Raw genomic sequence first — 17761 nt, 5'->3', positions numbered from 1 at the left:
ATCAGACACCTCCATTACTAGCTCGGCAAGCAGAGTTAAAAAAAAAGGCACAGACACAGAAAAAAACCAAAAATTGAAAAAGACTCCCCCATTCACCAATTTATTAATTAAAATGAAATCCTGGAATTCCAGCATGATTCAATGGCGTAATGTCTTACCACACCTATGGATTCCTATGGATCATCGCTCTGAGAGCGGAGCCCAGAATTTCTCATGAGCGTAAATATGGCTGCCAGCCTGAGCACTGTGGTCCCCAGGAATCTACATGAGGGAATGGGAAAAGATCATAATGCTGAGCCACAGCGTTTTGGTGCAACAACACGCGCTTGTCCACAGAAAAAGGGCTCTAAGTGTCCGCTTTGGAACGTACACTGTAGATTCACCACCACTGCCCTAATTGGTCTTAAAGTAACATAATGCATCACCATTTTTATATGTTGTTTTTTCTAATTTGTGACCAGCAGCATCTAGATCACAAAAGAATGGCGTTAACTATCAGGGCCAGGACATGGTGGGAGGAGATCTGTGGACAAAAGGAAATCAGTTCTTCGTTAGACAGTTAGTAGAAAGTTAATCAACAACCACCTGATCATTCATTCATGCCACTCCAACGTAAACTAAATCAACTCACAAACTTGTCCCCCATTAAGGAAACACATCAGTGGTTCATGTTAAAAAATTCAATTTTATTACATTCAATTAAAATACATATTAAAAAACAGAGATATCCTGTAAGGGACCAATTGAAGTACCCAGATGCTGGTTTACATATAAAAAGGGAAGTACAAAAATACCAAATACATGGCTATAAAGATATAGGGGCAAAAACACATAGAACAGCGCTGCTGGTAAATTACCTATACATGCACTGTAATATTAATCAATTGAACTGCCTCCAAAAAAAAGGAATATCCAATAACAGATTATATATCTCTGTTACGAGGGGGACCCGGGGAAGCGTGCCAAGATGGGAAATGGACAGCTTCCGCCGGTCAAGGTCCACTGTGCGGTGTAAGGGACCGCTGCTATGGTCAGGAAAGAGTGAGCGGGTTGCTACTAGTGATCGTCTGGAATGTCACAGAAGATCTATGTACACCGGTCCGCCCTAACCCGTGAGGGTTGTATGGCACAGATCTCACGGCTCGGTGTACCTGTTGCACGGGGACGCACAGAGGTGCCTACGCACGTGTGCCAGCAGGAGTCACAGGATATGGCACGAGGGTAGCACAGAGGTGCCCACGCACGTGTACTTTCAATAACCAGGTGAGTCCGGTGGAGACTCGAGGAGCTCACCTGGGACAGGAACACGGCCTGTTAAAGGAGATACTACCGGAGCAGCAAGGCAGGAACACGGCCTGCAAACCAGGTGCTGCCTGAGCAGCAAGGGCAAAGCCCACGAAAGACAATAATGCCTGAGCAGTGGCGTGGCAGCACGCTGCTAGACATCCAAACATAGAAGGATGGTCGCGCGCCGCCATGATGGCAGGGGGAGCTTTTAAGGAGGTGTAGGTCCACCCAAGGGCGGGCGCGAGATGGACGTGACCCAATCAGGATTCGTGACGTCTTGGCCCGGCCAGTCAAGATTCAGCACACCACCAGCCTTGTTATCGGGCCGTGTGATATCAGTGAGCGAATCAGAAGACGTCACGTGGGGCACATACTCATCTTCCTGCCTCTGGGTCATAAAGGCGGGATCCTCGGTTTCACAATGTGCAGAGATAAGGGAAGTCTTGCTGCTTCCCTGAGTATCCATCCTTTGCACACTGCGCAACCTCCCCGACCCTCTGTGATGGTGAGCAGGAGGGCTCGTGGCAGACAAGGGATGGGAGACCACTCCATTCCTTGCAAGGGGAGAACCACTAGGTGTCACCCTTCTGCTGCGTCTCCAAGGAGGCAACTCCTGCAGTCTCCCAGACCTTTGGTGCTGCTGAGCAGGAGGGCTCGCGGCAGACAAGGAATGGGGGACCACCTCATTCCTTGCAACAGGAGAGCCACGAGGTGTAACATATCTCCCTATAATGCAAAGCACAGCAACCCAAGGTATGATATAGTAACTACCTGATAGTACTGTAGATGAGACCTGGGTCTGGGTGAACGGTCCCTCCACCCCAACGCCGTTTCGCCCTAGCTTCTTCCGGGGGCGTCAAGAAGCTAGGTTAGATGTTAGATCCGACAGTCCCGGGACTCTACCCGGCTCATCCCGAATTGCCCTGGTGCGATGGCAATTGGGGTAATAAGGTTAGGTTAATCATGATAGGCGTCTCCCCGAGATACCTTCCATGATTAACCTGTAATGAAAGTAAATAAACACATACACCCGAAAAATCCTTTATTTGGAATAAAAGACAAAACCCCCCCTCTTTTACCTCTTTATCAATCCCCCAAACACCCATACAGGCCCGCAGTAATCCACACGACGCTTTACGTTCTGCTACATGAAGTTGACAGGGAGCGCCGTAGAACATGAGTGCTCTGTTTCAGCTCCATGCAGCAACTGAAGTGAGCCGTGCTGTCACCGGAGACTTCACTAAGGTAGTGCCTGAGTGTGTGCGAGGATGAAGATGGGGACGGCAGTGCCTGTGTGTGCGGTGATGATGATGACTGCGGTAGTGCTGGGGTGTATGCGGGGATGATGATGAGTGCGGTAGTGCCAGGGTGTGTGCGGGGATGATGATGAGTGCGGTAGTGCCAGGGTGTGTGCAGGGATGATGATGAGTGCGGTAGTGCCGGGGTGTGTGCGGGGATGATGATGAGTGCGGTAGTGCCGGGGTGTGTGCGGGGATGATGATGCGTGCGGTAGTGTCGGGGTGTGTTCAGGGATGATGATGAGAGCGGTAGTGCCGGGGTGTATGCGGGGATGATGATGAGTGCGGTAGTGCTGGGGTGTGTGCGGGGATGATGATGACTGCGGTAGTGCCGGGGTGTATGCGGGGATGATGATGAGTGCGGTAGTGCCGGGGTGTGTGCGGGGATGATGATGAGTGCGGTAGTGCCGGGGTGTGTGCGGCGATGATGATGAGTGCGGTAGTGTCGGGGTGTGTGCGGAGATGATAATGACTGCGGTAGTGCCGGGGTGTATGCGGGGATGATGATGAGTGCGGTAGTGCCGGGGTGTGTGCGGGGATGATGATGGGTGCGGTAGTGCCGGGATTTGTGCGGGGATGATGATGACTGCGGTAGTGCCGGGGTGTGTGCGGGGATGATGATGGGGGCAGTAGTGCCGGAGTGTGTGCGGGGATGATGATGACTGCGGTAGTGCCGGGGTGTATGCGGGGATGATGATGGGGGCAGTAGTGCCAGGGTGTGTGCGGGGATGATGGGTGCAGTAGTGCCGGGATGTGTGCGGGGATGATGATGGGGGCAGTAGTGCCAGGGTGTGTGCGGGGATGATGGGTGCAGTAGTGCCGGGATGTGTGCGGGGATGATGATGGGTGCGGTAGTGCCGGGGTGTGTGCGGGGATGATGATGAGTGCGGTAGTGCCGGGATGTGTGCGGGGATGATGGGTGCAGTAGTGCTGGGATGTGTGCGGGGATGATGATGGGGGCGATAGTGCCGGGGTGTGTGCGGGGATGATGAGTGCGGTAGTGTCAGGGTGTGTGCGGGGATGATGATGGGGGCAGTAGTGCCAGGGTGTGTGCGGGGATGATGGGGGCAGTAGTGCCAGGGTGTGTGCGGGGATGATGATGACTGCGGTAGTGCCGGGGTGTATGCGGGGATGATGATGAGTGCGGTAGTGCCGGGATGTGTGCGGGGATGATGGGTGCAGTAGTGCCGGGATGTGTGCGGGGATGATGATGGGGACGGTAGTGCCGGGGTGTGTGCGGGGATGATGAGTGCGGTAGTGTCGGGGTGTGTGCGGGGATGATGATGGGGGCGGTAGTGCCTGCGTGTTTCTCTCTGTCTTCTCTCTCTCTTTCAAATTTAAATATGCTTTATTGGCAGGACCATAATACAATTAGTGTTGCAAAAGTAAGAGAAATACAGTACGTGTGGTGGGAGGGGATCAAGGTTATGGGGAGTTGGGGGCAAAATTTGGGCTCTGAAAGTCCTTTTAGGTGCCTTATGTTCCCCTCAGCTTATGGCATGTGGTGACATATTGGGCGGCGATCTCCACCATTGATTCCTCTTCCCCCAGTAGGATGCAGAGTTTCCTCTCCTCGTCCATGGATGGAAAGTCCGGGTTATGAGTGGTACGTTTCTGGAAGTAGGAGGCCCTCACTGCTGAGTATTTGTTACAGTGCAGCAGGAAATGTGCCTCGTCCTCCAGAGCCCTCTGCTGGCAGTGCTGGCACAGTCTGTTCTCCCGTGGCTTGTATGTCTGTCGGTGCCGCCCTGTTTCCACCTCTAGGCTGTGGGCACTCAGTCTGTACAGGCTCAGTGTCTACCTGTCTTTGGGGTGGCGTAACCTTTCCAGATATGGGGCCAGAGTGTAGTCCCTCCGCAGTGACCGGTAGATGGGGAGTTTCTGGGAGTTCTCTAATTCACTCTTCCAGTCCTCTATGTATTGCATCTTGCAACTCTCAGAGATCTCTTTGATTTGGGCTTTTGTCAGCGTGTGTTGCTGACTTTGGCTGGACTGGCTGCCGGGGTTCCTGGCTTGCTCTGGCTCAGCAGATCTTTATGATGGTAGGAGCTGGGGTTGCTATTCTGCATGTGCGCCTGGTGTGATAGCACCCTCTTGTGTATACTCAGCCATAAGGGGAATCTCTCTCCCTCTCTCCAGCAGGATTACTGCGGAGGGGGGTTCTTTATTTCAATAAAGATTGAGTCACTAATTAGGTTGTGTTTTATTTCTAATAAAAATATTTTTCTGTATGTTGTGTTTTATTTTTATCTGTACTAGAAATTCATGGTGGCCTTGTCTAATATTGGCGTGACACCATGAATTTCGGGCTTAGTGCCAGTTGATCATATACAGCTAGCCCTAACCCTATTATTACCCAGCGAGTCACCCATCACCAGGGCAGCTGGAAGAGTTGGATACAGTGCTAGAAGATGGCGCTTCTATGAAAGCGCCATTTTCTGGGGCGGCTGCCGACTGCAATTCACAGCAGGGTTGCCCAGAAAGCTTGGGCACCCTGCACTATGGATTGCAATCCCCAGCTGCCTTGTTGTACCTGGCTGGACACAAAAATTGTGCGAAGCCCACTTCATTTTTTTTTCATTAATTATTTCATGAAATTCGTGAAATAATTAAAAAAAAGAGCTTCCCTATATTTTTGGCTCCCAGTCGGGTACAAATAGGCAGCTGGGGGTTGGGGGCAACCCGTAGCTGCCTGCTGTACCTGGCTAGCATACAAAAATAATTTTTCTGGAGGGCAAAAAACTCCTGCATACAGTCCTGGATGGAGTATACTGAGCCTTGATGTTCTGCAGCTGTGGTCTGCTGTCTGTCAGTATGGAGGAGAGCAGACAGCAGCTGCAGAACTACTAGGCTCAGCATCCTCCATCCAGGACTGTATGCTGGAGGGAGAGGAAGGGGGAGCAGAACTGCAACGCTCAACATACTCTTACGAATCGGCACCGCCATAGCCGCAAGCAGCCTGCTGCGGTTCCTGTTGCGCCCAGGCGTCGGCTACCGTTTTTGGCCATGCCTCGGGTCATCCAGCTGGCTGCTTCTTCCTCCACGTCTAAGTGTGGAGAGGTGGCCAGTGCGCATGCGCGCCCCAATTTACCCCAGCCAGAGTCTAGGTCCATTGTTTTGCCTAGTGAGCATGCTCAGCCTGATAGTGCCATTCTGAGGCTAAGTCCTTGGTTCAGGCTACTGAGCATGCTCCTACACTTAGTGCGAAAAGCCTCTTTGCACAGGTACTTGGACATCGTGCCGTGTCCAAGTCCTGTGTTGTGCCTACTAAGCATGCTCAGGCAGATAGTCTGATTTTCGAGACTGTTGTTCAGGCTACTGAGCATGCTCAGGCGCTTAGTGCATCAGAGGCTAGGTCCGGTAAGGACCTCACTGGGCATGTCCGGGAGGTGGCAGGCTCTGATAGGCCGACACACATCAGGTGTCCTGATGATGTGGCCACTCGAGACTGGCTCGCAGAGGCCCGCCCCTATGACACGACACCTTGGTCGTCAGACGATGACTGGTGATGTGTTTGGGGCGTGGCTGCCATGAGGTCATCAATGACGTGGCGGTTCCAGATAGGCCACTGGTGACGTCGCTGATGACATGGCACTCTGCTGTTGGACCCTGGAGATGCCATTGTGGTCCACTCTGGCTTTGGGGCCGACCCAGGTTATAAAAAGGGCTGGAGACAACATGGAGGCACGCAGTCTTCACATTTGCTCAGACAGAGCACAGCTCCATGTTAGAGCCTTATTGCGGCATAAGCCTGTGTTTGGAAGTGGTAGGTAGGGTTAGGCATCCGGTGCTTGCCATGCCAAGACACCTGTGTTCCTGGATTAGGTGTGTGAATCTATTATCCTCCTTGGCGTCCCAGTCAATGCTACTGATGTGATCTCTTGGCCTGACATGTCCTCTACACACGTGGCCATTTGCATAGTGACCAGAAACACTAATCGGAGGACCGCTCGGTCTGTCGCGTCTGACACACGTGGCCGACAGGGCGCTATCGCAGCGGTCTTCTCGGCGGTCTTCTCGGTCAACGCTATCTGTTCACCATCCGACCTGATGTGTTCCCTGCACACGTGGTCGGGGTTGCGCCAATTCCACCAAAACGCTAACTGGGTTGTCGTCCGGTCTGACGTGTCCCTACACACGTGACCGGTTCCCTGGGTTATCTCAGAGCCATCCAGCTCTATAGTCTCCACCTAACCCACAGGGTGCCAGCAGCTCCATTACCATCTGGAGTACCGTGGGCCCCGACTGGCGATTGGGATATATACCCCCTGGTCCTAATCTACCGGTTCCCCCGTAACACATACTTCATTTACTAGTGTATGCAGGAGAACAGACAGCAACTACAGAACTACAAGGCTCAGCATACTCCATCCAGGACTGTATGCTGGAGGGAGAGACAGGGGGAGCAGAACTACAAGGCTCAGCAGGCTCCATTCACTAGTGTATGCAGGAGAGCAGACAGCAGCTGCAGAACTACAATGCTGAGCATACTCCATCCAGGACTGTAAGCAGGAGTTTTTTGCCCCCCCCCCCTCAAAAAAATGACGTGGGCTTCGCCATATTTTTGTATGCTAGCCAGGTACAGCAGGCAGGTACGGCTGCCCCCAACCCCCAGCTGCCTATTTGTACCCAGCTGGGAACTAAAAATATAGGGAAGCCCTTTTTTTAATTATTTCATGAATTTCATGAAATAATTAAAAAACCCGACATGGGCTTCGCCCCATTTTTGTGTCCAGCCAGGTACAACTATGCACCTGGGGATTGGAATCTTCAGCACAGGTTGGCCCGAGCTTTCTGGGCCCCTCTACTGCGAATTGCAGTCCGCAGCCGCCCCAGAAAATAGCGCTTTCATAGAAGCACCATCATCTTGCGCTGTATCCAACTCTTCCAGCAGCCCTGATGCTGGGTGGCTTGCTGGGTAATAAAGGGTTAATACTAGCATTGTTTTACTAGCTAGTTTTAATCCAGAGATTCTTAAGGTCAGGCAAGTTTGACCCGGCCATTAACCATCTCCAATAATGGGTTAAAAAAAAACACACCACACAGAGAAAAAATACTTTAATGGAAATAAATACACAGACACATTTAGAGACTCCATGTTTATTACTCCCTCTCACCCCTCCATAATCCTGGTCTTCTGTCGTCTTTCTCCTTCAACCCATGCAGCTCTACTACATCAGACCGCACTGCATGGGATTAGGACGCTGCTGCTCCCGTGCAGTCTAATCACTCAGTGAGCGAGCACAGGCTGCGGGTTGTAAGCGGTGACGTCACTGCTGCCACCGTTGCAATAGTAACCTGACAGGCGGGTTACTATAGCAACGGTGATCTCCGATCACCTGATTCCCGGCGCCGCTATTCACCGGCTGTGGCATCCAGTCCCTGCATGTGAGCTGACTCTGTAATGAGCGCCGACATGCAGGAACGGGGAGCGAAGCATGTGCCCAAGCATATCGCCGGTACACGGAGATACTCGAACGAGCACCGCGTACCGGAGAGATGCACTGACAGGACCTAGCATGACGTCTAGCCATGTGACCAGTCTGTAGCCAATGAGATAATACACACATGACTGGTCAAATGCTATGACGTCACGGAAGGTCCTATCATCAGTGCTGGTTACCGGGAGGGTACAGCGATGATCGGAAGGAGAAGCGGCGGGAGACAGAGTGCAGGACGCATCGCGGGGACCTGTAAGTATAATGGCAATGTTTATTAACTGTATGTGTATATGTATAATGTGTTTGTGTTTGCCTGCCATTGTTTTCACTGGGGTTCGAACACACCCGCCGTGCGATGAACCGAACTCGAACACTAGGGGGGTGGCTCATCGCTAGTAAGGAGTTGCCGTGTAGCCACATCTACGGGTAATAGTGAGGACTGGCCAGACTGAGACAAGTGTGCTAGTAAAGCAAATTGTCACTAACGTGAATAGGTATGAAGGCAAGCGATTCAGAGAACGGCCTAATACCACTCCTGGGGATGGCAAAATCAAGCAGCTGTGACGACACCTTGGAAAACCGCATCAAGAGGCTGCCGACTGACGCTGGGGTGAATGCCCTGTGTGCTCCTCCCTATAGAGGCCTGTACGTGTCTCTGCTTAATTGTGAAGTGCAATGGGATATGCTGGTGCGATATAGATAAAACTTATATATTATTAGTATTATTAATGCTTTAGCCCAGGGGTGGGGAACCTCCGGCCCACGGGCTGTGTGCGGCCCGTGACGACTTTTTCTGTGGCCCCCGGACTGATTCCCAGGGACTGCAGTGCTGGAGCGGCAGCCACATCTTGCTGGCTGATGGTCCTTTAAAACCCCACTACATCCCCATGCTGGCACTAACTACGTGAAGACGTAATTTGTAGGTGGCATCGGCGTGAGGTGCGCTAAAATCAAACAGAAGAGGACTGACTGCCAATCATCCCCCAGGTCTTACTGTGCCCGGCGGCGGCTCTCTCTGCCCGGCGGCTGCGGCGGATCCCTGTGCCCGGCGATGGCTCCTTATGCCCGGCGGCGGCTCCCTGTGCCCGGCGGCGGTGGCTCTCTGCGCCCAGCGGCGCCTGCTCCTTTCTGTGCCCGCCGGCAGCGCACTCCGTGCTCTCAGTGATCCCAGCCTCCCCCAGTTCTCTAACTGCCTCCAAGCTTCCCCGGGTCTGTCTTTGCCCCCAGCGCTCTGTACCCCCAGTGCTCTTTACCCCTCTTTCTTCCTAGTGTTCTGTGCCCCCCCCAGTCTCCCGAGTGATCTGTGCCCCCCCAGTGATCTGTGCCACCTCAGTCTCCCCAGTGATCTGTGCCCCCTCAGTGATCTATGCCCCCCAGTCTCCCCAGTGATCTATGCCCCCCCAGTCTCCCCAGTGATCTGTGCCCCCCCAGTGATCTGTGCCCCCCCAGTCTCCCCAGTGATCTGTGCCCCCCCTGTCTCCCCAGTGATCTGTACCCCCCCCAGTCTCCCCAGTGGTCTGTGCCCCCCCAGTCTCCCCAGTGATCTCTGTACCCCGAACCTCTCCCAGATCTTTCTGTGCCTTCAGCCTCTCCCATCCTTCTCTGTGCCATCTGTGCCCCCAGCGTCCCCCAGGTTTGTCTGTGCCTCCAGCCTCTCCCATCATTCTCTGTGCCCCCAGGGCTGTTTGTGTCCCTCTGGCATCCCCCAGGGCTTTCTGCCCCCAGCTATGTATATAACCCCAGCAATGTTTGTGCCCCCCAGCTATGTCTGTGCAACCCAGTGATGTGTATATGTCGCGGGCTGAGGAGGGGACGCTGCGCTCTCCAACTGCTCGGGTCTGGCTGCCGCTGCTGCTTCGGCCGCTGCTGCTCGGTGGCTTGAGCGATGGGCCGGATCCCGGGGACTCGAGCGGCGCTCCTCGCCCGTGAGTGAAAAGGGGAATGGTTTTGGGGATTTATTGTCCGTGATGCCACCCACAGTTGTGGTGATTGTGTGGGCACCACCGCTGCTCTGGACGGGGATCCCGGGAGCGGTGACAGGGAGCAGCTTTGTTGTTATTTCTCCCCTCCGTGGGTAGGGGGTTGGTTGTCCCGGGGCCCGGTGATGGGGTAGGAATGGATGACAGGCGGGTTGCGGGGCCTGATGAGGTGCAGGGTCGCAGGGGCAGCGCTGTGCCGCACGGCACGGAGGTACTCACTCAGCCCAATGATGATGACACATTTCACGGTAAAACAAGCGGCTGGATGGACAGGTCCCTCGGACGGCTGCGGTTGCTTCTTCCCTGTAGGTTGGTGATGACTGTCTCTCCCTGCACCTAAGTTCAATGTTGGTAGCGATGGGTTCCCACCAGTAACCCGCTCCCCGACTGGGATGTAGGCCGGAGGAGCCCCTTTTGCCCGCAGGCGCTGGCCCTGGGAAACGGTTGCCCTTGGCGGTGGCGGTGTCTCCCCTTCTCGGCTGGACGGTTGCCTTCTATCGGGACTTGGCTGTTTGGAAACCCGGAGGTCCCCTTCACTAACGGATTTGGCAAATTCACGGCGACTCCAAGCCTTGCCGGGATCCGAAAGGCCCCTGCCAATGGTGCTGGCTTCTCTTTGTATGCCGGTCCGGTACCGCCGGGTCACCACCCGTCCACGGTCCTTACGGCAGACTCCAATCGGCCTCCACTGCAGACGGTCACCATTGTCTGCCAACCTTGCTGCTCTGTCCGGGCCACACACCCGGACCAACTTCAGGCTCTTTCTCTGTCACTTCACTACTGCTCTCTTTCTACTTTGCTCCTTCCACTTTTACCTCAAAACTAGACTCTCCTCTCACTTCCCTAGCTTCACTCTAACTGCCTGTGTTTTCCCTCCTCCAGGACTGTGAACTCCTTGGTGGGTGGAGACCAACCGCCTGGCTCCACCCCCTGGTGTGGACATCAGCCCCTGGGGAGGGCAACAAGGATTTTGTGTTCTGACCTCGATGTGCCTACAGGGAGTGTGGGGTGTGGTGGTGTTGTTACCTGTGGCCCCTGGCTTGTCCAGGGTGACACATATATACCACCAGTGAAGTCTGTGCCGCCCAGTGATGTATGTACCCCCAGTAATGTATATGCCCTGTTGCTTCCCTAGTGATGTATATTCCTCCCAGCCCTTACGAGCAATGTTTTTGCCCCCCCCCCAGCTATGTCTGTGCTCCCCATCAATGATGTATGTATCCCCAGTGATGTATGTACCCCCCAGTGATGTCTAGGCCCACAGCCTCCCCAGTGATCTATATTCCTCCCAACCCTCCGCTGTGATGTATATACAGCAGCCCCAGCCAACTCAAACCTGGAAAAGCAGATGTGAAAAGCATCAAGATCAATATCGCCTAATATTACAGCTGCACCAAAGAGTAGAAGCTCCAGACCCACAGTGAGTTAATTGTTTGACCAAATATATTAGGGTAATTGTCAAGTTGATAGTTTTGTGCGGCCCCCGAAGGTTTGTAGAAATTTCCAAATGGCCCCCGACAGAAAAAACGTTCCCCACCCCTGCTTTAGCCTCTTGTATGTGTTCGCAGTAGTCTCGGAGGTATATGTGGTTACACCACACTGATGGCCACTTATGTTGCTGGGCAGCGCAGCCATTGTCACTATACATTCAGTGTCAGATTATATCTGGTGAGGTGCTCAAAGGAACAATTAATAACGACTGCGGGAAGTGAAATTACGTCCTAGCGGTCTTAGTGTTAAATCCCTGCCGACTGCTGACACCGCCCTTTAAATCGCGGTCAAGGTAATACTTTACACACTGGTCACATATAGGAGTCACGTGACGTGATCACATGGAGCCGATGGTTGTCAGGGTAGTACAGGGTCATGTGATGTCTCCTGTAGCTCACATGACTCACTTCCTGTTTCACCCAGCCGTCTGCTGGCAGTAACAGGAGGTGAATATTTCTGCAGATCTTAGCTGTGTAGCTGTGATCTGGAGAAATGAACGGGCGATCAGACTGCTGAACCTCATAGCCTAGCCCCCTAGGGAGAACAGTAAATGAATAAAAAAAAGTAAAAGGAAAAGTTTTCAAAAATGAAAAAAAATACCAAAAAAAAATTTCAAACCACCCCCTTTTTGCCTTATTGAAAATTAAAGGGTTAAAAAAATAAAAAATATATACACTCATTTGGTATCCTCGCATTCAGAAATGCTCACTCTATAAAAATATAAAATCAACAATTCTGATTTGTAAATGGCGCAGGGGAAAAAAATTCCAAACGCCAAAATTACTTTTTTTGGTCACCGCAAATTTGGGGCAAAATGCAATAGCAGGCGATTAAAACGTACCAACTGCACAAATATGCTACCGTTAAAAACATCAGCTTGAGACGCAAGAAAGAAATAAGCTGTCATAGAGCCAACGATCCCGAAAAATGAGAACGCTACAGGTCGTGAAAAATGGCGCAAAAAGTACGCCTTTTATGGACAAACATCTTTTTTATAACCCGTTAGATAAAAGTAAACCTATACATGTTTGGTGTCTACAAACTCGCACTGACCTGAGGCATCACACCCACACATCAGTTTTACCATCTAGGGAACACAGGGAATAAAATATCTCAAGTGCAATTGGATTTTTTGGGGATTTTTTCTGCGTTTGGAATATTTTTTGCCGTTTTGCAGTACATTATATGGTAAAACCTCATGGTTTAATTTAAAAGTACAGCTGGTTCTGCAAAAAAAAAAAAAGCCCTCACATGGCAAGATTGACCAAACAATAAAAAAGTTACAGCTCTCAGAATAAAAGGAGTGAAAAAAACAACCCTGGAAAATGCAAAATCGGCCGGTTGTGAAGGGGTTAAATGAAGAATTGAGGTAGATGATAAGAGTAGTAGTAATAATAATAATAATAATTTTATTCATTTATATAGCGCTATTAATTCCATAGCACTTTACACACATTGGCAGATAGTAAGAAAACTGGTGCCGGCCTTCTGCAAGTAACAGGTGAAAGTGGATTCTCTTTCAGGCTCAGTTGCATTTTCAGAATTATTCTGAACTTTCTCAGTGATTATTTTTTGAAACCTTTGCGCTGTAATCAATGATGACTGATTTGTTGTGGTTTTATATTTAAGTTATTAAAAATTATTCACTTTTACTTCTGAATCCCAAATTATTTCTCCAAATATGACTTTCATTGACTAGATTATTCCATCCTCATCTGGAAAAGTGGTTGCATAACACATCAGTAGATTTTATCTCTGGACTGTATTTGGGATAATTCTTCTTACAGAGAAAGAAGTTATAGTGGAAGCTGAAAAGAAGCACAAAGAGCGGGAAATTCAAAATCCCTAACAGTTCTGTGTTCAGCCAATCAGCAGAAGAAGGGGAGGAGCTAATTTTCATCCAGTAAAAACATGCGTCATCTCGTCAGTTCTCCTTCTGGTTCGACCACTTTGTATATAAAGGAGGAGTCGGCGGCCGTTCATCACTTGTTCTGTTCTATCTGCTTTGAAGATGTCTGGTCGCGGTAAAGGAGGAAAAGGTCTCGGGAAAGGCGGCGCCAAGCGGCACAGGAAGGTGCTCCGTGATAACATCCAGGGCATCACCAAGCCCGCCATCCGCCGTCTCGCCCGCAGAGGAGGCGTCAAGCGCATCTCCGGCCTCATCTACGAAGAGACTCGCGGAGTCCTGAAAGTTTTCCTGGAGAATGTGATCCGTGACGCCGTCACCTACACCGAGCACGCCAAGAGGAAGACCGTCACCGCCATGGACGTGGTGTACGCGCTGAAGCGCCAGGGCCGCACTCTCTACGGCTTCGGAGGTTAATTCTGCTCTGTTCTGACAACCCAAAGGCTCTTTTCAGAGCCACCCACATCTACCTGAAAGGCTACAATGTCCTGCTGCTGTGGGGTGAGCGGAGGGCGGATCTCCTGTGCCCTGGTGAATGCTGTTCGCTCTCACTGATCTATCATGTGGCTGATCATGTAACACCGGGGTACATGATGGGGGTGGTATAGCCGAATATGGAGATATCTGAGCACAGTCCATATCCTGCTGTGCTGCGGTCACTACAGAGTAAGAAGCTAAGTTCTGCTGTGAGATGAATGTGTTAATGCCGCTTAATGATATTTATAGGAGCAGACCCGTGTGGGTGATCGGGTGCAGCGAATATTCACCGGGAATAACGCTGTATGAGGCAGCTGGATAGATGGACGAACTGTACCGGGTTTATAAACTCCTGTGTAATCACCGCGTCTTGGGCACTTTAGTCTCGGATCGATGGCGGCCACCGAAGATTAATGATAACCCTTCAGAATAATAATGGCGGCTCATCCTCCATCCAGCGCGATCACCGTGTGCGGGGGCAGCAGGTCTGGAGGACAGGACTGCGCTGTATCCGGAGTATTGTAGAGCTGCCCCAGACCTGAATCCTCACAATATAATCCCCCCTATATGCAGAGGCGCAGGCTATAATCAGATGGACGGAGAGCAGCGATTGGGGGATGTTCACAATAACGGCAGGAGGGTCACAGCAGCGGAGACTGAAAAGGAACTGAAACCGCAGCTGAATACGGTGACACCAAAGGGTTAACACACGGATGAGCGCTCTTAATGACATGACGTGTATATAGGCGGAGCTACAACGAATTTGAAATTCCCGCTCAGTGGTGACGGTTTCCTCTGTCCCTTTTCTGTGACACGTGCTCCTGCCGTCTTAAGTTTGTCCTGCTGCTGTGGGGTGAGCTGACTGCCGATCTCCGGGGAATGCTGTAACTGTCACTGATCTGTCATGTGTCTGATAATACAGATAAGTCCGGGGTGTATAGTCCAGTACCAGTGTCTCCTTCCCGTATTTAACTCATTACTGGCCAAGTATCGGCCGATCCCGCTCTACAACAGTACCCGTTGCCCTGACATATGGCGACTGTGAGGAGAACGGGTATTATTGTACCCCCCCAAACCCCTGCAGCGCCCACATCCTGCTAGAACATACGAGGTGATCGGGCAGATCTACCTGTATCCATAGTTCCGGCTGCGCATGACTGTGACCCTATTTAGCGGGGAAGTTTGTGACTTCTGTAAGATTGCTTCTAGGTAGCCGCACTAAGTTATATGAAAACCCGGCGTCTCCACTTCACGGCAAAGACAATAAATCTCTGTCCTCAGCACAAGACCCTCCCTCCCCTGTATATACTGAGCGCTGCTGTATACACTATAGAATTGTGCCAACTGAAAAGCAACCGCTGCTCCATCGCCACATGATGTCAGCTCTGGAGCAGATCAGCCCATTCATTTCACGCCCTGAACATCTGCTCTGTAGGAAACGCAGCACAGGAGTGCGGGTAGCACATATATCTATACACCGCCTGGTGCTCCTGTTCTATCAGACAATCCGATAAGTTCAGACATCGGTCGATATCAGCGGAACCAGCTCTGATGAGGAGGATGTGGTGGCTCTTAGAAGAGCCTTTGTGTTGTGGATGATGCGGATCAGCGGCGTTCACTTGCTCTTCTTGCTGCTCTCGGTCTTCTTGGGCAGCAGCACGGCCTGGATGTTGGGCAGGACGCCTCCCTGGGCAATGGTCACCCCACCCAGCAGCCTGTTCAGCTCCTCGTCATTGCGCACAGCCAGCTGCAGGTGCCGGGGGATGATGCGGGTCTTCTTATTGTCCCGGGCAGCATTGCCGGCCAATTCCAGGATCTCAGCGGTCAGATACTCGAGCACAGCGGCCAGGTAGACCGGAGCGCCGGCGCCCACTCTCTCGGCGTAATTGCCCTTGCGGAGAAGCCTGTGCACACGACCGACCGGGAACTGCAGTCCTGCCCGGGATGAGCGGGTCTTGGCCTTAGCGCGGGCCTTCCCTCCTTGTTTGCCGCGTCCAGACATCGCTGCGTTTCCAAAGATCAGCAGATAAAGAACTGTAATGTGACGCGTGTGCGGCTCCGGAGTGTTTTATAAGCGGCTGCTCCGCCCTCCTCTCCTGTCATTGACTGAATCTGGTCAGCCATGGAAATGAGACTTGTGGATCCTCCAATGAGCTGCAGGGGCGGTGATCATGACGTTTTCACAAGTCACATGCCTTTTTCATCCAATGGAATAGCGATGTGGCATCAGTGCTCATTTGCATGGCCGGTCTATAAATACGGCCGCTCTGGGAGGAGCAGGATCACTATTCTCTTTTCTTGTGACGAGGTCTTTCTGGTCTCATCATGCCTGATCCCGCCAAGTCCGCCCCAGCCGCCAAGAAGGGCTCCAAGAAAGCCGTGACCAAGACTCAGAAGAAGGACGGCAAGAAGCGGAGGAAGAGCCGGAAGGAGAGCTATGCCATCTACGTGTACAAGGTGCTGAAGCAGGTACACCCCGACACCGGCATCTCCTCCAAGGCCATGGGCATCATGAACTGCTTCGTGGGTGACATCTTCGAGCGCATCTCAGGGGAAGCCTCCCGCCTGGCTCATTACAACAAGCGCCACACCATCACCTCCCGGGAGATCCAGACCGCCGTGCGCCTGCTGCTGCCGGGAGAGCTGGCCAAGCACGCCGTGTCCGAGGGCACCAAGGCCGTCACCAAGTACACCAGCGCCAAGTGATCACCACCGCTGCTCCCATCCTCCACACCACAAAGGCTCTTCTAAGAGCCACCACATTGTCTACAGCAGAGCCTGATACTGGAGAGACTGGCTATACAGCACAATAACGCGGTATATAGCGTTATATAGTTGGAATGTCAGTATACACAACCATTTTGAGATTTACGGGGGTATGGAGAGAACAGTACTATATGGGGGGTACTAGAAAACTGGGAACATCGCGGGCAGTAACAGGTTAACATAGCGTCTATGGGCGGAGCCAGAGCCTTACTGACTGCTGATTGGCTGAGCGTTAAATTTGAAATTCCCGCTTTATGGCTGAGAGTTTCCGCTCTTTGTTCTCGGTACACGCGGTGATTCGGTTTATTTCGTCTTCTCGAATAAGAAATAACATTTGGAACACCATTCTAAGTCTGAACTGGGTGCAAGAACCTTAAAAAAAATCACTAAATTCATGTCAGTATTCACACAGCAGTTTCTGCTATTACATGTATTCCCCTTGCATAGTCACTGGTGTGCAGACCTTCTCTCCATATATTTAGTCTTCTCAGGCCGGGAGTGATTGATCTGTCCGCACTATATTGCTGTATACAGCGCTGTATGGGCTTTTCATATTCTACTAATACTGGACTGTTTGGAGTAACACTGAATATTACTATGAAAGCTTTATATGGGTGTAAAAAGTACAATATAGGATGTAGACAGCATGGAAGGTGCACAGCAGTATATGCATACCTCCCAACTTTTGAAATAAGGAAAGATGGACAAATCATGCGTTGCGCGCAGCAGCAAATTTTGACCACGCCCCTAGCCACACCCATTTGGCAGTAAGGGTCATTCAGTAGATGCCCCGGACTGTTCGGTAATAGTCATAGCAGCCAGATTTTTCTTATTTCTATGTGTCACTATATGACATGTTTCTTATTTGTGCCTATAAGGCCATGTTCACACGTTGCATCAATTGTTTATTTTTGTTTCTGCCGCTGTCTGCACTATACTATGCAATAACAATCTTCTCTGATTTTTCCTGCATTTTTTCTACCTTTTCTCCATTATTTAATGCGTTTTTGGTTCAGATGTGAATCTGCGTTTTTAAGTGTTTTTATTGTAGAGAGGCTTTTTCCTGCGTTTTTTTAAGTTCTACATAGAAACCTCCAGAGAAAAAAAGCATCAAAA

The 17761-nt window shown here is 51.4% G+C and overlaps 3 protein-coding genes across 3 annotated transcripts; 2 read left to right on the top strand and 1 right to left on the bottom strand.

Moving 5' to 3' along the window:
* The first annotated feature begins 13507 nt into the window (after nucleotides 1–13507).
* On the top strand, nucleotides 13508–13819 carry LOC142246273 (histone H4). The gene has a single exon (XM_075319308.1). The coding sequence runs from the start codon at nucleotides 13508–13510 to the stop codon at nucleotides 13817–13819; it is 312 nt and encodes a 103-aa protein (XP_075175423.1).
* Nucleotides 13820–15494: 1675 nt separating this feature from the next.
* On the bottom strand, nucleotides 15495–15881 carry LOC142246272 (histone H2A type 1-like). Its single transcript, XM_075319307.1, has one exon. It carries the CDS (start codon nucleotides 15879–15881, stop codon nucleotides 15495–15497), a length of 387 nt encoding a protein of 128 aa, XP_075175422.1.
* Nucleotides 15882–16204: 323 nt separating this feature from the next.
* Nucleotides 16205–16754, top strand: LOC142246270 (histone H2B 1.1-like). Its single transcript, XM_075319306.1, has one exon. It carries the CDS (start codon nucleotides 16205–16207, stop codon nucleotides 16583–16585), a length of 381 nt encoding a protein of 126 aa, XP_075175421.1. The 3' UTR covers nucleotides 16586–16754.
* Nucleotides 16755–17761: the final 1007 nt, after the last annotated feature.

This window comes from Anomaloglossus baeobatrachus, chromosome 7 (assembly GCF_048569485.1).
Source record: "Anomaloglossus baeobatrachus isolate aAnoBae1 chromosome 7, aAnoBae1.hap1, whole genome shotgun sequence".
NCBI classification, from domain to species: Eukaryota; Metazoa; Chordata; class Amphibia; order Anura; family Aromobatidae; genus Anomaloglossus; species Anomaloglossus baeobatrachus.
The sequence above is the reverse complement of the archived record's forward strand: the minus strand, read 5'-3'. Positions and strand labels throughout refer to the sequence as shown.

Excerpts from the sequence above, each read along its gene's own strand:
- LOC142246273 (XM_075319308.1), top strand. The coding sequence starts at position 13,508 with ATGTCTGGTCGCGGTAAAGGAGGAAAAGGTCTCGGGAAAGGCGGCGCC.
- LOC142246272 (XM_075319307.1), bottom strand. The coding sequence starts at position 15,881 with ATGTCTGGACGCGGCAAACAAGGAGGGAAGGCCCGCGCTAAGGCCAAG.
- LOC142246270 (XM_075319306.1), top strand. The coding sequence starts at position 16,205 with ATGCCTGATCCCGCCAAGTCCGCCCCAGCCGCCAAGAAGGGCTCCAAG.